The sequence below is a fragment of the Callospermophilus lateralis genome, chromosome 2 (assembly GCF_048772815.1).
Source record: "Callospermophilus lateralis isolate mCalLat2 chromosome 2, mCalLat2.hap1, whole genome shotgun sequence".
NCBI lineage: Eukaryota > Metazoa > Chordata > Mammalia > Rodentia > Sciuridae > Callospermophilus > Callospermophilus lateralis.
The window spans coordinates 120971954-120991254 of NC_135306.1; the positions used below are offsets into that span (position 1 = coordinate 120971954).

General features: G+C 33.9%; 1 protein-coding gene and 1 pseudogene across 2 annotated transcripts; one reads left to right on the top strand and one right to left on the bottom strand.

Annotated features, from left to right (window-relative positions):
• Nucleotides 1-5: 5 nt before the first annotated feature.
• Nucleotides 6-12071, bottom strand: LOC143387548 (adenylate kinase isoenzyme 6-like; annotated as a pseudogene).
• Nucleotides 183-18804, top strand: Kbtbd3 (kelch repeat and BTB domain containing 3). 2 transcript variants are annotated; one of them, XM_076843809.2, is made up of 3 exons: nucleotides 183-303; nucleotides 13629-13873; nucleotides 16798-18804. In XM_076843809.2, the coding sequence occupies exons 2-3, from the start codon at nucleotides 13641-13643 to the stop codon at nucleotides 18398-18400; spliced, it is 1836 nt and encodes a 611-aa protein (XP_076699924.2). In that variant the 5' UTR covers nucleotides 183-303; nucleotides 13629-13640; the 3' UTR covers nucleotides 18401-18804. The 2 variants fall into 2 exon arrangements, with proteins under 2 accessions (XP_076699924.2, XP_076699925.2); XM_076843810.2 differs by lacking the exon at nucleotides 183-303 and having other exon boundaries at nucleotides 13685-13758.
• The last annotated feature ends 497 nt before the right edge of the window (nucleotides 18805-19301 follow it).

Genomic DNA, 19301 nt, shown 5'->3' on the forward strand with positions numbered 1-19301 from the left:
GGGCGTCAACACGCACGTAGCTCTCCCAGAGCGCTCCCTGCCCCGCCCCAAATTCGGCGGTCTCTACTTGGAGATAGCGGTCGGGGGCGGTTACACCAACGACCTCTGCGCTTTGCGGCATCGTGTGACGTCACGTAGGCGTGACCCCGCAGGCGAGCGAAGGGAGGGACCAAGGCCAAGAGCCCTACAGTTACGCCATTCACGCGTAGGGAAATACTAACCAGACAGCGGTGCAAGCCAATCGCAATCAGCGCTCTGGAAGCAGGGAGACTTGGGTGGAGACTTCAGAGACTGCAGTTGCAGGTGGGTGAGCTCCTGGGTCTGAGGGAGGAGTGGGATGTCAGTTCCTCATTCCTGGGGTCGGGGTTACCTCGTACGACCCACAGAGAAGAGGCTTTCCTTACCTTCAGCGGCTTCTGTCGCCCCTTTATATTTTGGGGAGGGAGAGGGTTTTCTGGCTAGGAGGGATTACCTAGATATCCCTGGAGTTGTGCAACGCGGTGGCCCTGAGTTTCCTCCTTCTCTTGCCCCCCAGCCTCATCTATCAGTGGAAAACCTATCCTCACCCAGGCATTCCGTACCCCTAACAGCCGCCCACCTGAAAGCTGCCATCGAAAGCCGGGCTAAGACACTGTCCTCAGCGCTGGCGCGAGCGCGGGCCCCACCTGAATCCGAGGCTGTCAGCCAGCTGCTGGGCTAATGCTGACCCTTCATTGCGGCGCTTAGCGCCCAGGTGCTATTTTGCGATTGCCACGCCTGAGCTAGTATTATAGGGAGAAAACGGGATTCCGATGTTGAATCATCAGTGGTTTCATCTTGACAGAGGTCCTTGATCTCTCTAACAGCCACAAAAATCAAGTAAATAACTTCAGCGGCCCTTCAGGTTTACTCTGTGCCTTTGCTCACTTTTTACCCTCAGGCTTTATAAAGAGTCACATTGATATAGTCTGTTTCCATAGTTATTCCATGTAGACTGTTTATGACTTTTTTTTTTCGGTCAGTACTGGGGATTGAACGCAAACTACATCTCCAGTCATTTAAAATTTTTATTTTGTGACAAGGTCTTGCTAAATTACCCAGTCTGGCTGTGAATTGTGATCCTCCTGCTTCAGCCTCTCCAGTCACTGAGATTACAGGCATAGGCCAAGACTTTAAGCTGTTGGTAACACAGAAAAAGCCCACCTGCTCAAAGTTCTTGTGGATTTTTGTACAGGGAAAAGTTGTATCTGCAGATGAATGTAAATACCCCGCTTGATGGTAAATTAAGTGCCATACCATGGATTCAACCTATTCGCTTCTTCCTATGGCTGCCAGGAAATATCATCTATGTCCCGCAGTATTGATTACCACAGTTACCTGCCTGTTACTTCTGTTTCTTTAAACAGAATTTTATTCCTTTTTTCATCTGTACTTTTTCCCCATTAAGTTTTTGTAATATCATGAGTCCCCTCGAATCCTGTGCAAGGCAATGGGATTTTGAAAACACACACACACACACACACAGAGAGAGAGAGAGAGCGCCTCAGAGCACAGTAAGATGAATTATTGGCTTGAAATATCAATTTAGCTAATACTAAGAGATTTTGTCAGGTGCTATGCTTAAGATCTGCTTACCACTTGCAGGGAGCTTTGTCTAGTAAGGCAGATGAAGGACACACATAAAAAGCTTCAATAAGAAGATATGAAAAGTAAAAAAGTACTCTACTAAAATCTACATCAGCAACGATTATAATACAGTTTTTCATTTTCACTTTTTGTATCTAAGCATCATACATCATAAATGAAGCATCATTTCCTTTCCTATCTTTTGAACTGATTTTTATAATTTTGGTATGTTTTCTCTTTCTAAAATACATCTATGTACATTACCTTATATGTTCTGTTAATAATTATTAACGATGGAGAAACAGCTCAAAAGGAATTTGCAAAATAATTTAAGTTCAGGTTTAGGAATTCATATTCCCTTCTTTTACCACTAAACTAATTGTACAAGATTTATTTAGTGCAATATACGGACAAGTGATGTAGTGGTTATTTTTACAGTTTTTTTCTACCCATAATATAATTCTCTCTTACCAACATCACATTCCTTGTTCCTCTGTATGATTTAGGCTCAAATGTCATACAAAGATAATGTCTAGAATAGCTCATTCTCCTTACCCTCAATCCCAGCCCCAAGCCTACTACTCTAGTGAATACCCTTTGTAGGTTTATTTAATTTAATCACCCTCCTTATTTGCTTTTTAAATTTGTCCTTCAAGGCTTAGCTTAAGCCTTACCTTTTCTTAAGGCTTTCTCCAGAGTATTAAAAAAATAAAGATATTGTTTATAGAATTCATTTGCCAAATATTCAAATATTGCTTTATAACATCTCTTTTATGGTTGATATTACAGGTATTCATCACTGCCCCCAGCCTAGTAATTGACTTTTACAATAGATTTTATTATTCTCACTGGGGTAATACTGTTTTTATATAGTCTGTCTTTATCTCCTTCACTTTTTTAAAAGGAAATATAAATGCACCAGTTAGTAACTTGCCTAACTAGGTTCCATAAACCCAAAATTATATTAAAAATTGTTTATTGCATTGGTCAGGAGAAGAGGAGGATGAACATAATAGAGGCTTTGCCAGTTTATGAGTAATGGTCATTTTGCCCGATCCTGATTCATAGCTTCTTACAGGGATTCTGGGAGACATGATGTTCTCTTTCCAGTTCTACCACCAATTGTCTGTATGACTTTGGTAAATCATTCTCCCAGGTACTAATTTCAATGGAAAGGCATCAGATGAGATTTAGCTAAGATATTTGAGATCACTAGCTTTTTATTGAGTTACAAACTTTATTCTCTCTCAAACCTTTTTCTTTTTTTCCACCCAAGACTTTATTGACTAGCTCTATAATTCTGCCAGTTTCTCAAGGAACAAACCATTATTCTCCCTTTTCCTCATTCTCCATGTTCATCCCAAAGCTCTATTTTAGTTCTACTCTAAAGTAAAGCTAAATCCATCTATTTCTTTTCCCATCATTGTACAACTTGTCTTCAAAGCTAAATCTAGAAATCTATGCTCTTAATCACTGTGCAACATTGCTTCCTAATTAGATTGACAAGGACAGAGTGTTGTGGCACAAAACTAATATTCCTGAAAGGTTAGATGCGGAGAGACATGAGAATTCAACTTTGAGATGATAGTGTGGTGACATTGAGAAGGGCAGTTTAAGTAGGGTAAAAGGAAGGAACTTGATTGTAGTGGAATGAGAAGGTAACTTGAGGCTATGCTACCACAAAGTTAGTCCTTAAAGAAGTTTTTCTACTTGAAAAAATATAAAAATAGGATGGTAGCTAGAGGAGAATAAGAAGTCAAAAGATATTTTTTGTTTGGTATTTGTTTACAGATGGAGATACTAAAAATTTGTATTCTGTGGAAAATGTATAGTAGAGAAAGAGAAATTTTTACTATTGCAAGGGAGGTTAGTTGTGTGTGTGTGTGTGTGTGTGTGTGTGTGTGTTTTCACCACTTTAATGTGTACTCCGGAGTAGAGGACCTTGTCTGTATTGTTTTTAGCTATATCTTCTGTATTTAGAACAGAGCCTGCTATAATAATAACTATTCCTCTAACTTTTTAACAATTGCTGAATGACATGGACTCTGCTTCTTTTACTCTTTTTTCAATTTATTTTTCACATGTTTTCTGGAAAGATATTTTTAAAACACAAATCAGATTAAGTACCTAGTTTAAAATTAGTTGTTCCTATTGTACTTCAAATCGAATTGTAGCTCCTTGCACCTGCTTTCTGCAGTCCTGTTTCCTGACATTATTGCTCCCACTAACTGTACTGCAGGTACACCAGCTGCCTTTAAATTTCTTAAAAACTGAAGGACTACTTTCTCATTTTAGGACTTTATCTAGTAATTCTCCCACCAATACCTTACCTTCTCACCAGTCAAGTTTCAAATTACACCTTCTTAGAAAGGGATCTGAGTCACACCCCATGTCCCCACTTACTTACTATTTGACCTTGGGAAAATTACTCAAAAATCTCATGTTTTTCTGTCTAGAAAATGGAGATGATACTGTTAATCTGCTTTGTATAATTGGTTTGAAGATTAAGAGCATGTATAAAGCATGAAGTACAGAGCCAGGCACAGAGTGAGCACTGTGTTAACTGTAACCATTTTATTATCTGAAGTAGACTGTTCCTGCTTTTCTTTTTTCTTTTTTTTTTTTTTGTGTGTAATTTATTATCATCAGCAGGAACCATGTCAGCCATATGCTCCAAGATATTTAGTTCCTAATTCATATATAGTTAACATATGCAATAAATATTGAATAGTATAAGCCAGAAATCATGCTCCATTTTGGAACATCAGTATCAAACTAATAAGTGAATGACTCAATGAAATCAAAGCCCAGGTCAATTAGGACACAGCTTTAATTTCAAATTTTATCAATTTGCATATGCCTTTCCATCACTACTTTGCATCAAAGACTTGGTTCTTAGGTTTGACCCTTGTACTTTTATTGATTCAATTATGTAAATCACCTTTTAATGGAGGACATTAAAAGAAAGAATAATTTGTTTTGAAAATTGATTCAGTCTTTATTAAACAGAAAAGTGTTTCATTGAAGCTGAGATGCAATTGATGAAATACACTATTATTTTATGTGCTACTAAGAAAAAAGATATGCCAGTTTAATTATTGTACAATTTTTTATCATTTGGAATTTTTCATTCTGAAAAAATGAGCCATATGTGCATGTGCTCCTGTGTATATATGTATATATATATACACACACACAAACAGATATCCCTTATACATACATTGAAAGAAAAATTGGCTGAGTTGCTCCTAAAACAACTTAACATTCAATCTCTATTTAGGCTCACTTTCAATTCATGCTCAATGTCTGTGTTATATCCATATAATATCATTATTTGTTTATAGCATTAGTGATTCATCATCTCTTATAGAAGCATCTGTTATTATCGCCAGGGTTTTCTTCCAAGTTGATAATATCCATTTTTCATATTTAAAATTCATGCATTGACTAATGTGACTGCTGTGCAAGCAATGTGGTTATAAGATGCCTGTTCACTTCAAATACTATTGTGAAAAAATTGCCTTAATAAACTACCATAATTGAATTTGAAAAATATTTGGAAAAAATAATTAACTTACAAATCTTCTGCCAAGAATTAAGAATAGTTTAACAATTAACAATATTACATATTTTAATTATTAATACTTATATACACTTGACAATATTAATTCATCATTTATGATATCATTAAAGTATTACAACACTCCAGTGAGTTGGTGTGTCTACTTTGCAGATAAGGAAACAAAAGCTTCACCAATCCTGAGCTGTAGTCACCAGTAAATGATGGACTATTTGGAACTATCTTCCTCTTGCTCCAAATCCCATTTTCTTTGTTATTTGCAAAATATACAAATAGAGATTTATTCAAACCAAATTTAAGAAATGGAAACTTTTCACTGCTTGGATTTGTTATTCTATGTAGAATATACATGGCAGGGGGATTTATTTTTTTACTTTATAAAACCAAATAAATGTGATTGATCTTAAAGTTTTATTTTAGTACACTTAAAATTTTCTAGTAAACTCTGCTTTGTTCCTGTTCATAGAAATAAAAATTCCTTTATGTTATGTCATTGGGTTCTATTCTTATTCATGAACTACAATCCTAAATAATTACCTCAATCCAACATAAGACCTAAATTGCATATTTCTAATGATAATGAAATTGATTAAGAAGTATTTTGGTTGGATTTTTAAAAAATTGATATTCTTAATACCTATGCCAATATGCACATAGTTTTATCTTTTTGAAGGTTTCTGAATTTGATACATTTTTGCAGTTTCATTTTTTAGTTATTTTTAAAAATATTGAAAAACCACTTTGTACTCAAAATGATGTTTTCTTTGTATTTCCTAAGTGTTTTGAATAAGACTAAAACTGGAATTGCAAAGTAGTTTCTTGAATTGATATATTTTTTTTTTATTTTGAACTAATTACATGTAGATATTTAGTTATAAGGATAGTGGAGAGAGTTCTCCTGTACCCCTCACCCAGTTTTTGCTAGTGGTTAATATGTAACACAAAATTGAAACCACAGATTTAACAGTATAATGTGTGATTTAGTTCCATGTCATTTCTCATATATGTCATATGTTATTATAACTTTCACAACAATCTCTATACAGATTATAGGGCTGCAGAGGTAGCTCAGTGGTAAAGTGTTTATCCGGCATGCTCAAAGCCCTAGGTTCCCAGCAACACACACACAGGCACAAATGTGAGCAAGAGCTTACTATAGATCACTACAAATGTCTCTCTTGTGTGCAAAACTACCCTTTCAACCACTCTCCACCATCATCCACTGCTGGCAACCCCTAGTCTCTTTTCCAGGTCTGTAATTATGCCATTTCAAGACCTATATATAAATGGAATTATACTATGTGTGACCTTTTGAGATTGGCTTCTTAGTAACTCATCATAATGCCCTTGAAATCCATCTATGTTGTTATGCATATCAATAGTTTATTCATTTTTAATGGTGAGTAGTATTCCATGGTATGAATATGCCAGATTGTTTATTCATTCACCTATTTAGCAGCATTTTGGTTGTTTTCTCTGTTTGAGTATACTAACAAAATCTTTGTAAAGCAGCAAATACAAATTTTTGTGCACATTTAAGTTTTTATTTCTCTGAGATAAAATGCCCATGAGTATCATTGTTGAATAACATGGTAGGTATATATGTAGTTTTTTTCTGATTTTTTTTACTTGTTATTTTAATAGATCATCTGCATTTTCTTCAATAATGACCATAAAAGGTACCTCTTTGGTCAGATTTACTTATTATTTAGCAACTAAAGCATTAAATGATAGTTTTTACTCTCAATCTTTAATAATATTGTATTCATTATATTTGAGATTGTTTAGCTTTCTCATGGAGAAAAAGAAACTCAGGCATAAACCTTCACATTATGCACTTTCTGGGCCTGCAACACAGTTTTAACTAATATTTTTAACTGAGACGTGGGAAATTTCTATAAAGTAGGCAGATATCAACAAGAATGATTTAAATGAGACATCATTACCCTAGGTACATGTATGATTGCATGAATGGTGTGACCCTACTTTGGGTACAAAACTAGAGAAGTCAAAAATTATGTTCCATTTGTGTATAATGATTCAAAGAACATTCTGCAGTCATGTATAACTGACTAGAACAAATAAATAAATTTAAAAAAGAGAATGATTGTAAAGTGGCCAGTAAAGAGTTATGATCTTGGATCCATTACTCAATCCATTTCAAGGTCTCATTTACATTATGTTCTAATTCTTCTGGTTCTTTGCTTGGCAGCTGATGCACAATTACTCCTTTGTAGGATGCTACAGCTTCTTCATAAAGAACTTGAAAAATATCAGATTGAGTATTATCTTTTAATTTCTTCTCTCTATAATCTCTTGTTTCAGGTCTTTTCCACAATACACTGTTATATGTTCTCAACACAAAAACTATATGAAACCAGCATTCAGGGAGGAAATAAAAACTGTGGTGATCAACAGTGAACCCCACCTTTTCTCATTTGTTTTTCTGATCTATCAACTATTCTACCTAAAATGGGATATTATACCATCATGTAACTGGCCTTCTAGAGCTAATCACCCACCCACCTTAATGTATTTCAGTTATTATCTTGATGTAAGTTTCTTGCCTAGTATGGTTTTCCCAACCCCTGGGGTACTGGCGAAGGTCAGAGGCAACACCACCACAGAAGGAGGGCCTCCACTCACCTGCCAGCTACACTACCATATGTTTAGTTTTTTTAAGAAACTGGCAAACTATTTCTACCAAATATGTGTGTGTGATCCAGTGTCTCTATATCCTCTTATGCCTTTGATATTGTCACTAAGTTTTTTTTATTTTAGCCACTCAAATAAATGGGTAGTGACTTTTCATCATGGTCTTAATTTGTATCTCCATAAAGACTAATGATGTTGAACATCTTGTCATGTGTTTATTTACCATCTGTATATTCATTTTAGTGAAACATTTCTTCATACCTTTTGCCCATTTTTTAATTAGATTGATTTGGATTTTTTGCTGGTGAATTTTGAGAGTTCCTCATGTGTTCTTTAATAGATTTGATTTTGCAGATATAGTCTTCTGGTTCAAAGCTTGTCCATTTATCACATTCATCTTTTTTTTTTTTTTTTTTTTTTTGGTACCGGGAATTGAACAACCAAGGGGCACTTGCCCACTAAGCCACATCTCAGCCCTATTTTATATTTTATTTAGAGACAGGATCTCACTGAGTTGCTTAGTGCCCTGCTTTTGCTGAGGCTGGCTTTGAACTTATGATCCCCTGTCTCAGCCTCCCAGCTGCTGGGATTAAAGGTGTGCACCACTTCACTGGCTGCTCATCATCTTAACAAGGTATTTCACGAGAAAAAAAATTAATTTTGATGAAATCCAATTTATTAAAATATTTTTTCATTTACAGATTATGCTTTTGAAGTCATGTCTAAGAATTCATTGACTAACCCCTAGTCACAAAGACTTTATCCCATATTTTCTCCTAAAATTTTCTCTCAAGTGAATTAATCTGTAATGGGATTAATTGAGCAGTAATAACTGAAGACGTGGGGTGTGGCTTGAGGATGTTGTAGGTTTGTTGGGGGTGTGGCTATGGATATATATTTGAATCTGTCAAGTGGAGGCTCTCTCTCTGCTACCTGATCATCATATGAACTGGTTCCCTCTACCACACTTCCACCATGATGTTCTGCTTCACCTCAAACTGTGAGAAATGGAGCCAGCTGTCTGTGGACTGAGACCTCAGAAACCATGAGCCCTCATGTAAACTTTCTTCCCTAAAATTATTCTGGTCAAATCTTTTAGTTACAGGACTGAAAAAGCTGACTAAACACACTTTGAGTTAAATTTTATGTAAAGTATGGTGTTTAAGTCAAGGTTTATTTATCAACTTGTGAATATCTATCCTCTTAAGCACTATTTGTTGAAAAGACTATTTTTCTTCCATTGGATTGCTTTTGAACTTTTGTCAAAAATGACTTGACTGGCTGGGGGCCAGGGCATGGCGACACATGCCTGTAATCCCTGCTACTTTGGTAAACTGAAGCAGGAGCATGAGGAGTTGGAGGCCAGTCTAGGCAACAAAGCCATACCCTGTCCCCCCCCACCCAAAAAAAAGACTATACTTCTGTGAGGCTGTTCCTCTAGTCTATATTTTGTTCACTGATCTGTGTGTCTATCCTTTCACCAATGTCACAAGGTCTTGATTACTGCATCTATAATGTCTTGAAATTAGAATGATCGTTGTCATATTATTACTTTTTCAAAATTGTATTAGTCTAGTTTTTTTATCATTTCATATAACTTTTATAATAATCTCAATAGTATCTATAAAACATATCTTGCTTAGATTTTGATATATAGGTTTGGTTAAACCTGTATATCAGGGTTTTTTGGGGGGTAGCGATTAATTTTGTGAGTATGTTGAATTTTTCAATTCACAGATATGACATGTTTTTCCTCTTTGATTTCTTTTGTTAGTATTTTAGAGTTTTCAGCAAATATGTATGTATTTTATTATATTTATATTTGGGTATTTATTTCCCTTCTTTTTTCAGCTATTATATTTTTAATTTTGGTAGTCATATACTTGTTACTAATATATAGAAATATAAATGATTTCTGTGTGTTGATCTTGTATTTTGTGTTGTTGCTGAGCTCACTTATTAATTTTATTTGTTTTTTAGGGAGGTTAGATTCCTTGGGATTTTTTGTGTACACTATCTTGGTATATGCAAATAGAGACAATATTGTGGGGATTTTTTGCAAATATATATGCCTTTTATTGAATTTCCTTGCTTTAGTGTGCTGGCTAGAGCTTCTAGTGCTATGATGAATAGCAGTGGTAAGAGTAGACATCCTTGCTGTTTTCCTCATAAGGAAGAGATTTGGTCTCTATATTAATAATACTATTTAGTATAATGTTAGCTATAACTATTGTTTTCAGTAGATATTCTCTAGCAAGTTGAGGGGGGAACTTTCTCCTGAGTTTTTCTAAGTAATGGGTTTTGGGTTGTGTCAAATGTTTTTTGTATGAATTGATATGATTATGTAATTTTTCCTTATGTAGCTTGTTAATATGGTGGATTACATTGATTGATATTCAGATATTTAATCAGTCTTAAATCCCTGAATAAACTTGCTTAGTCATTATATAATTCCTTTTATAGTTTGATGAATTCTTTTTACTAATATTTTGTTAAGAATTTTTGCATCTGGATTTGTGAGGGATATGGGTCTGTGGTTATGAAGTAAGTGTGTGTGTTTGTTTGTGTGTGTGTGTGTGTGTATTGTCTTTGTCTAGAGAACAGCAGCAATGCTGGTTCAGTTCAAGATCAGTTGTGGCTCCATCCATTGGGCCTAAGGTGAAGCAGAGCATCATACAGGGAGGGTGTGGCAAAGCAAAGCCTGCTGACCTTCATGGCAGCCAGGAAGCAGAGACAGAGAAGAGAAGGTGGCAGGGGCAGGATATATCTTTCACAGGTACATCCCCAGTGATCTACTTCTGCCTTCTGTGGACTATAACCTGTGAATTCATCAGTGGAACTAATGCACTGATGAGATTAGCACCCTTATGATACAATCATGTCCCAAAAGTTCCACCTCTGAATGTTGGGGAACTAGCCCTCAACACGTGAGCCTTTGAGGGACATTCAGATCCAAACCATAACCCTGATCTATGGATTATTTAGAAGTGTGTTATTTATATTCTATGTCCTTGTGTATTTTCACATCTTTTGTAAAATTAATTTTTAGTTCGATTTCATTGTGGTCATATAGGATGATATGTATAATTTCAACTCTTTTTAAATCATTTGAGGTTTGCATTGTGGAGCAGGGTATGGTCAATGTAGGCATATGTTCCATGGGCACTTAAAAAGAACACTTAAAGTCTTCTGTAGAGGTTGATTAGATTCTGTTGATTGATGGTGGTGTTTAATTCTTTTATATAACCTTGATGATTTTTTGAGTAGTTTTAGAGAGGTGAGTATTTAGATCTCCATCTATAACAGTGGACTTGTTATTTTACTTTCCTCTTGCATCAGTTTCCACTTCATATATTCTAGAACTCTTTTGTTTATGCATATACATTTAGGATTGCTAGTCTTCATGGTGGATTGACATTATGTAATATTTCTCTCTATCCCTGGAAATTTTTATCTCCAAAGTTTACTTTATCTTGTATTAGTATTTCCATACCTACTTTCATTTAATTAAGGCTTGTATATCATATTTTTTCTCTCCTTTTATTTTTATCTACTTACACCATCATACTTGAAGTGAGTTATTTATAAGAAATTATAGTTATGGAAGTTATAGGAAGGTAACTCTTTATCTACTCTGGTAATTTCTGTGTTTTAATTGGCTTGTATAAACCATTTTTATTTAGTACAATGATTATGTTAGTACTTAGTCTATTTATCTTTTGTTTATTCTCCCTAATTTTCATTCCTCTATTTCATTTTCTATGTCTTTCTGTGGATTATTTGAGACTTTTTAGAATTCCATTTTAATTTAGTTATAATGACCATAAGTATTATCTCTTTGCATACATTTTTTGTTGTTGTTCAGCCTTCTCTGACATCATTCTAGTAGGGAAACAGGAGGAGAAAGGTTGAGTCTCTGATGGCAACCTAGCATGTGCAGAATTCTAGGCTTCTCATTGCTCTTTTATAAATGTGGGTAGGTGAAGAACCACAATTCTTCTATTATATTCAGCTAGGGTCATTGTCTAAAACCTTTTTGGTTTGCCAGGTTGCTCCTTTCTTAGTCCCGAGACTAAACATAACAAGTTTTTCTTGAGGCTCTTTCTGTGTGTGTGTGTGTGTGTGTGTGTGTGTGTGTGTATGTGCGTGCGCGTGCGTGCACGCCAAGATTCTTCTTCAGTATCCAGATTATATTAGGGAAAAAAAAAAAACACAAGGAACTCACCACCATCTTGCTCCTTAGGTCCCAAGTTCACTAGGCACTCTGTTTTCTTCTCTCCACTTTTTTCACAGTCTTCATATGTTTGAAATTCTGAGTGTATATGTGTGTGTTCAGGGGAGGTTGTTGTACTTAGCAGGAAAAACAGGGGGAGCAGAAGTTTCTTTTTTATAGGGAATATAATTATAAGAATTAAATACCATGTAAAACCCGTGGGCCAGTGCCTGGCACAACTTACTGGCTCAGCAGATATTATCTGTTGTTATCATATATGTCCTCGTTATCAAGACTGATCTTAAACTGATGTAACTTTTAACCAGTTCATTATGATGGGATCTTAAGAATGCTACATTTTCTTTCTAGATTTCCACTTGATGTTGAAATTGAGGGTCATGAAGAGTATGGGCTTTGAGTGAAACAAACATGTTTCTATGAATTTTGTGTTCTTAGGCATATTATTTAATCTGAGCCTCAATCTGTTCGAAAAAGGCATTACCAATACCAACCTAAGGAGATTATTATGAACATTGACTATAATAATTATATAAATTACTATAAATCCTGGTACCTTCAGTCTTGTTATATCACTATAAATTATGAAAGTTCAGAGTCTCTAACTATACAGTTGCCTATCAATGTTTATTGTTAACAGAAATAGATGTTTTACATGTAGTATTATTCTCCAGCTTTTGGGTTTAAAGGTCCAAATATTCTGCTTCATTATATGGATATAGATGCTGAATTTAGATGGTTGTGATTGTCAAAATTTCCCTCTATACCTAACCTTTGTCCTCAGTGTATTAACATGATCAAATTTCTTCTATCTAAAACAAAACAACACTTTGTTTCACAATCCCTTGCTTTTGGTGGTAAAAATTTTATGCTGGGAGCTGAAATAACAGTTTGGGTAATTCATGATTTTCTGGCCTTCAACTCTCTTGGATAGCTGACCTCATGTTTAGAAAGTCTTTTTAAAATAAAGTTACATGTTCTTTTCCTTCCTTCTTTCAAATAAGTAAACTTGGATCAATATTTGCCTTTGTCTTCCTCAGTAAAGGTCATAACTAGTTTAGTGCAATCAACCACTCTGATCTTTTAAACTAATTATCTTGTAAAAGTAACCTTGAATGCTCCAATGTTAACATTTTAATGCCTACTTTGCAACCATAAGAAAATGGATGGGAGGGAAGAGGGATGTGCTAGGTACATACTCAAATTATTATTACTACAGAAAGAATGCTGCTTATTGTAACAATAAGGTTAGTCATGAAGTGAGATCCTAGATAAGCTATGTATTTTTACAAGGTGTAAGTTTGGTATTTAACACAATTGTATAGCATGAATGTTATGCCTCATAATATATTGTTTAATTCCAGTGAGCTCAACATTTATGAAAATTCAACAGGAATTTATTATTAAATGTTATTAAAGCAAATATTTAGAACAAGATTTATTGCCGTGTGATTGCTGTTAGCATGTTTGTAAAACTGACATTAAGAAGGTAGATTTTGAGGTCTGAAATTTTCATTAGATCTCTACTTAATTGGTGATTTTTTTTTTTCATTCTAGTTCCAAATACAGATGGAATTGGCTATGGATAATTCATACGATTTCAACATACGAAGCTCATGTAATGGAATTCCATCTGAGAAGAAAAACAACTTCCTTGTGTCTGAAGATCATGGACAAAAAATCTTAAGTATACTGCAGAATTTTAGAGAGCAAAATGTCTTTTATGATTTCAAAATAATTATGAAAGATGAGATAATCCCATGTCATCGTTGTGTGTTAGCAGCATGTAGTGACTTTTTCAGGTACTTTACCTTGTCTATGTCTCAAATTTTATGATATGGATAATGAAGTTTAGGATATGATTAGCTCAGTTTTCCCCCCTCAGTTATTTGCACAGGAATATGCAAAATAATTTTTAGTTCTTAAAGAAAAACTAGATAAAACTAAGATTAACAAGTGATTTTTGAACAGGAGAACTTAAAACTACCTTTTCAAAACTTGGGCCTTCCCAAGTCTATATTTCCCAAAGTTCTAGGGAATCTTAGTCTCTTGAAATGTTCTGGGAAGTAAATTTTTTTTTCATATAAAATCAGTTTTATTTAGGAGATCCCTGCACTATATTATTTTATAAAAAGATGAAATGATAAGTTGAACAAACATGAAAACAATTCAAAGAATATGAGTTAGGAAAATAAACTTTGGTTGTGTATTTGATCGGGTAGGGGCACTAACTCAGAGAACTTAAAAATTTCTCCCCTCTTTGGCAAAGATATTCCTGTAGGAGGGAAAAGTAATTCTTAGCAAAGCATTTCTCTGTAGTACATAAATTGTTCTGATTATAAATATAATATAAATGTAATTTGGTTTCCCGTGAGGTCACCCTACAGGGATTCTCCTAGCCATGACATTACAAGAATCCTGTGATGACAGTGGGTTGCTGATTCTACAAGGTTAAGGATCAGACACATTGCCCTCTTATCTGATAGTTGTCTCAAGGTAATATTGTCCTGTGGAGCCTTCATGGACAAGTCTGTTTTGGTAATAACATAACCTTCAGCCTTCCTAGTTACACTGCAATAACTTAAAATCCTAATTACAGTGTTGTTCATTATGCTCAATTTTGGAAGCTAAGTACATAGTGTTTAAATCCCTAATAAACACATTTGATAAAAACAAAATAAAATTTAAAATACCAAAACAGCATGGAATTTATACTATTTGAATCTTAATTTAACCCCTATTTTCTAATAAGATCTCACCCTTATTTTCTTCAGAGTAAATCTTAGGTGGACATTTAGCAAACATTTTTTGATGTCTGCTACTTGATAAACACTCTGTAGGGGTTTTTACTTTGAATTTGGGAACTGTGGCTTAGTACTGCACTGTTTACTGGGGACCAGGAAGCTACAGTTATTGAACTAGCTGTTTGCCTAATTATAAGTCTTCATCTATTTCTCTCATTTCTCACTTTCGGTATTCTGAGTTATTCCTTGAACTCCATTGTGGCTTTAAGTGTTCTTATATCCTGCCACTCTCGGGTTCCACCAATGTCTTCCCTCCTCTCTTCTAATACAGCTTTTCTTCCATGTAACTCTTGTGCTCCTTTATCCTTCATATCACCTCTTATTTAAAGGAAACTGTATAGTATAATGATTAAATACTTGGTCTCTTAATACATATGCCCTAATATAAACCCCAGTACTGCTGTTTGTTAGACATGTGACCTTAGGCAAATTAGGTAATCTCTTCAGTTGTAAGTTTCCTCATTTGTCAGAAATTAGGATCATAAAAATAGGACCTAACTCATAGGATCATTATAAGGGTTAACTGAAATAATGTATAATAATCAGCAGAGTGCCCACTATATTTAACTAATATTAGCTGATATGATTATTATTTCTAAACCTAGCAAAAATGGAAATAATCTGATTTGGACATACAGCTTGATTTCCCTATATTTTCATCCAAATAAAGTAAGAGGTTTATGTAAGCATTTGAATTTCAGTCCTCTACTCTTCTTGTTGACATTATTTTTCAATTAAATGTTTATGTCCATAGTACTTTTTTTAGCTTACACCTTATTTTTTATAGGACTGCTTTTCATTTTTAAAATTACTATTAGACTAATATAGGTTTCTAATTTTCTGCCTGTTTTAAATAACACAAATGACAGATCCTTTTATTAAATGAATATTTAATATAGTTCTCATTAAAAAATATAGATAGAAATTTGATCATTTACACTCTTGTACAAAAAAGCTACCAATTCATAATGTGTGTATTATGATTAAATGTACTCACTGCAATGTTGGAAGGAAAATATAATATTAAAATGTCAAAAAATGTGCATAATGCATGATAAATACCCTTTATAATGTTTTTTGGACAATGGAAATTATGATTAACATGTAAAGTCATTTGGAATAAGAAATTGAAAAGAAATCACATATTTTATAGTAACCACTTTATGAAAACAGGATAAATATAAGATAAATATTGTCCAGTACTTTAAATATGAGTAAATAAAGTATAGAAATATGATCTTACTTCTGTCTTATGAAAAGAAATGTGGAAACTGATAATAAATCAAAAACACATTCAATCTTATAGAAAAAGCATTTGCTTTCTTTAAATGATAACACTAATAGCTAATAGTTTGAATTGATTAACTTATTCCTCTCAAAAACCCAATGAAGTAGATAGTATCAGTATCCCCATCTTCAGATGAAGAATTTGAAGCAGAGGAACGTTGTCACCTCCCCAGGGTCATACAACTAATAAGTGGCAGAGGCTAGAAAACCTACTCAGGCAGCTGGCTCTAGAGGCCATGCTCTTAATTTTACCCTAAAGTAACTATAGAGATTTTAATAATTAATATAATTATCATTATAGATTAATATCTCTTAATTGATATACATTATTTAAAACTCTTACATAATATGTAATATGGATATACTAACTTTTATCACTATTTTCATTTGGTTTCATATTAAGAAGTATTGAGTAGCTAGTAGATTCATATTAAAAAGTATTGATGTAGGAAGTAGCTTTATCATTCTCCTTTTTCCTAAGTTGTATTCTTAGTTTTTAGCATTCATTAGAATTCTATCAAGTAAATGTATTTTAAATCACCGTAAGTATAAAGGAAACCTCCTTCGGGTATATTGAAAATTACAGAGCAAAATATTCCTGTTTACTTGTTCTTTTGTGTTCTTTATTTTTGCAGGGCTATGTTTGAAGTAAACATGAAAGAAAGAGATGATGGAAGTGTTACCATTACTAATTTGTCCTCCAAAGCAGTAAAAGCATTTCTTGATTATGCCTATACTGGAAAGACAAAAATTACAGATGATAATGTGGAAATGTTCTTCCAGTTGTCATCATTTCTTCAAGTTTCCTTCCTATCCAAAGCTTGCAGTGACTTTTTAATAAAAAGCATTAATCTCGTCAATTGTTTACATTTATTATCTATATCAGATAGCTATGGTTCAACCCGTTTGTTTGATCATGCATTATACTTTGTACAACATCACTTTTCTCTGTTATTTAAATCCAATGATTTCTTAGAGATGAATTTTGGAATACTGCAAAAATGTCTGGAATCAGATGAATTAAATGTTCCTGAAGAAGAAACAGTACTGAAGGTCGTCCTTAATTGGACAAAACATAACTTAGAATCAAGGCAAAAGCATCTGCCTCATTTGATTAAGAAAGTAAGATTACATCAGTTATCCGAGGACACACTTCAAGACTGTCTTCTCAATGAAGAGTGTTTACTCAAAAGCACAAACTGTTTTGACATAATCGTGGATGCAATTAAATGTGTACAAGGTTCTAGTGGACTTTTTCCTGATGCTCGACCATCCACAACTGAAAAATATATATTTATTCATAAAACTGAGGAAAATGGAGAAAATCAATATACATTTTGCTATAATATTAAAACTGACTCATGGAAAATATTACCACAATCACACCTGATTGATTTGCCAGGGTCTAGTCTGTCTAGCTATGGAGAGAAAATATTCTTGACTGGTGGTTGCAAAGGGAAGTGTTGTAGAAAGGTTCGACTTCATATTGCTGAGTCTTACCATGATGCCACCGATCAAACCTGGTGCTACTGCCCAGTCAAAAATGATTTCTTCTTGGTATCAAATATGAAAACACCAAGAACCATGCATACATCAGTTATGGCTCTCAACAGATTATTTGTTATAGGTGGAAAGACTAGGGGATCTCAGGACATTAAAAGTCTCCTGGATGTTGAGTCATATGATCCTCTTTCTAAAGAATGGATATCTGTTAGCCCATTACCTAGAGGCATATATTATCCAGAAGCAAGTGCATGCCAGAATGTAATTTATGTTCTTGGATCAGAGGTAGAAATTACAGATGCCTTTAACCCATCACTTGATTGCTTTTTTAAATATAATGCTACAACTGATCAGTGGTCTGAACTAGTAGCAGAGTTTGGGCAATTTTTTCATGCTACACTAATTAAAGCTGTCCCTGTAAATTGCACACTGTATATATGTGACCTTTCCACCTATAAGGTTTATAGTTTTTGTCCAGATACTTGTGTTTGGAAGGGTGAAGGGTCTTTTGAATGTGCAGGTTTTAATGCAGGTGCAATTGGAATTGAAGATAAGATTTATATATTAGGTGGTGATTATGCACCAGATGAAATCACAGATGAAGTACAAGTCTACCACAGCAGCAAGTCAGAGTGGGAAGAAGTTTCACCAATGCCAAGAGCCTTAACTGAATTTTACTGCCAGGTGATTCAGTTCAATAAATACAGGGACCCATGGTTTTCTAATCATTTCTAAAAGAAGTATGTGCTTGGACATTCTAAAACTACTCCATTCTTGTAACATGGTAAATCTGTTTGCCATAATGATTGGTAGAAAGGTCTTTACATCTTACTAAAATAAAATGTTCCTTCTATTATAGGACTACTATGTATGTATGCTAGCTATGAATATACAGTTCCCAGAAATTTATAATACACAATACACTTACCAAAAATTATGTTGAATGTAATTTAATCTTGGAGAATACAGAATAATTAATATTTTCATTAAAAGTCATAGGCTTTGATGCTTTGATTTTTTTAAGTACTTCTCCTATGAAAGATTAGTTAAAAGAAAGTTCACAGATTTGTACTATGTAGATGGGTAAATCTCTTGAGATAGTAAAAATGAATTATACACACTACATTATGGGACATGAAAGAAATTATAAATAGGTGAGAATCCTAGCTTGATACTGTCAGCCTAAGAGTTATTGAATTCCTGTTCTTTCTGATCTTAGGTTAACTTTTTTAAATATTTCTTTCTTTTACTGTTTTTTTTTGCCAGAATTTTTCTAAAATGAAACATATTTCCCCATCATTCTAAACAGTAAACCTACATTAGTTTTTTTAGTAATTCAGCTTAATAAAAGCATGTTGTACCAATATAGAATACCATGCTATTGACAGTTACTTAAATCTTTTAAAACTGATTATTTTTGTTGTTAGTTTAAATTCTTTAACAGTATACCTTTCATCATATTTTTTGGCTCATTAGTAAATTAACACTCCTTATTAGTGGTTCTAAGTTATACCTAGACTGAGTTTATCTTAACATGTAACACATGTAGTGATATTCTTAGATTCTAGGATGGTAGTCTTAAAATATTTTTTTTCTGTATCAATGTCAGGTTCCAACATAATTGAGGATATAGAAA

Excerpts from the sequence above, each read along its gene's own strand:
- Kbtbd3 (XM_076843809.2), top strand. The coding sequence starts at position 13,641 with ATGGAATTGGCTATGGATAATTCATACGATTTCAACATACGAAGCTCA. Across the intron at positions 13,874-16,797 it reads GCATGTAGTGACTTTTTCAG|GGCTATGTTTGAAGTAAACA; the intron begins GTACTTTACCTT and ends TTATTTTTGCAG.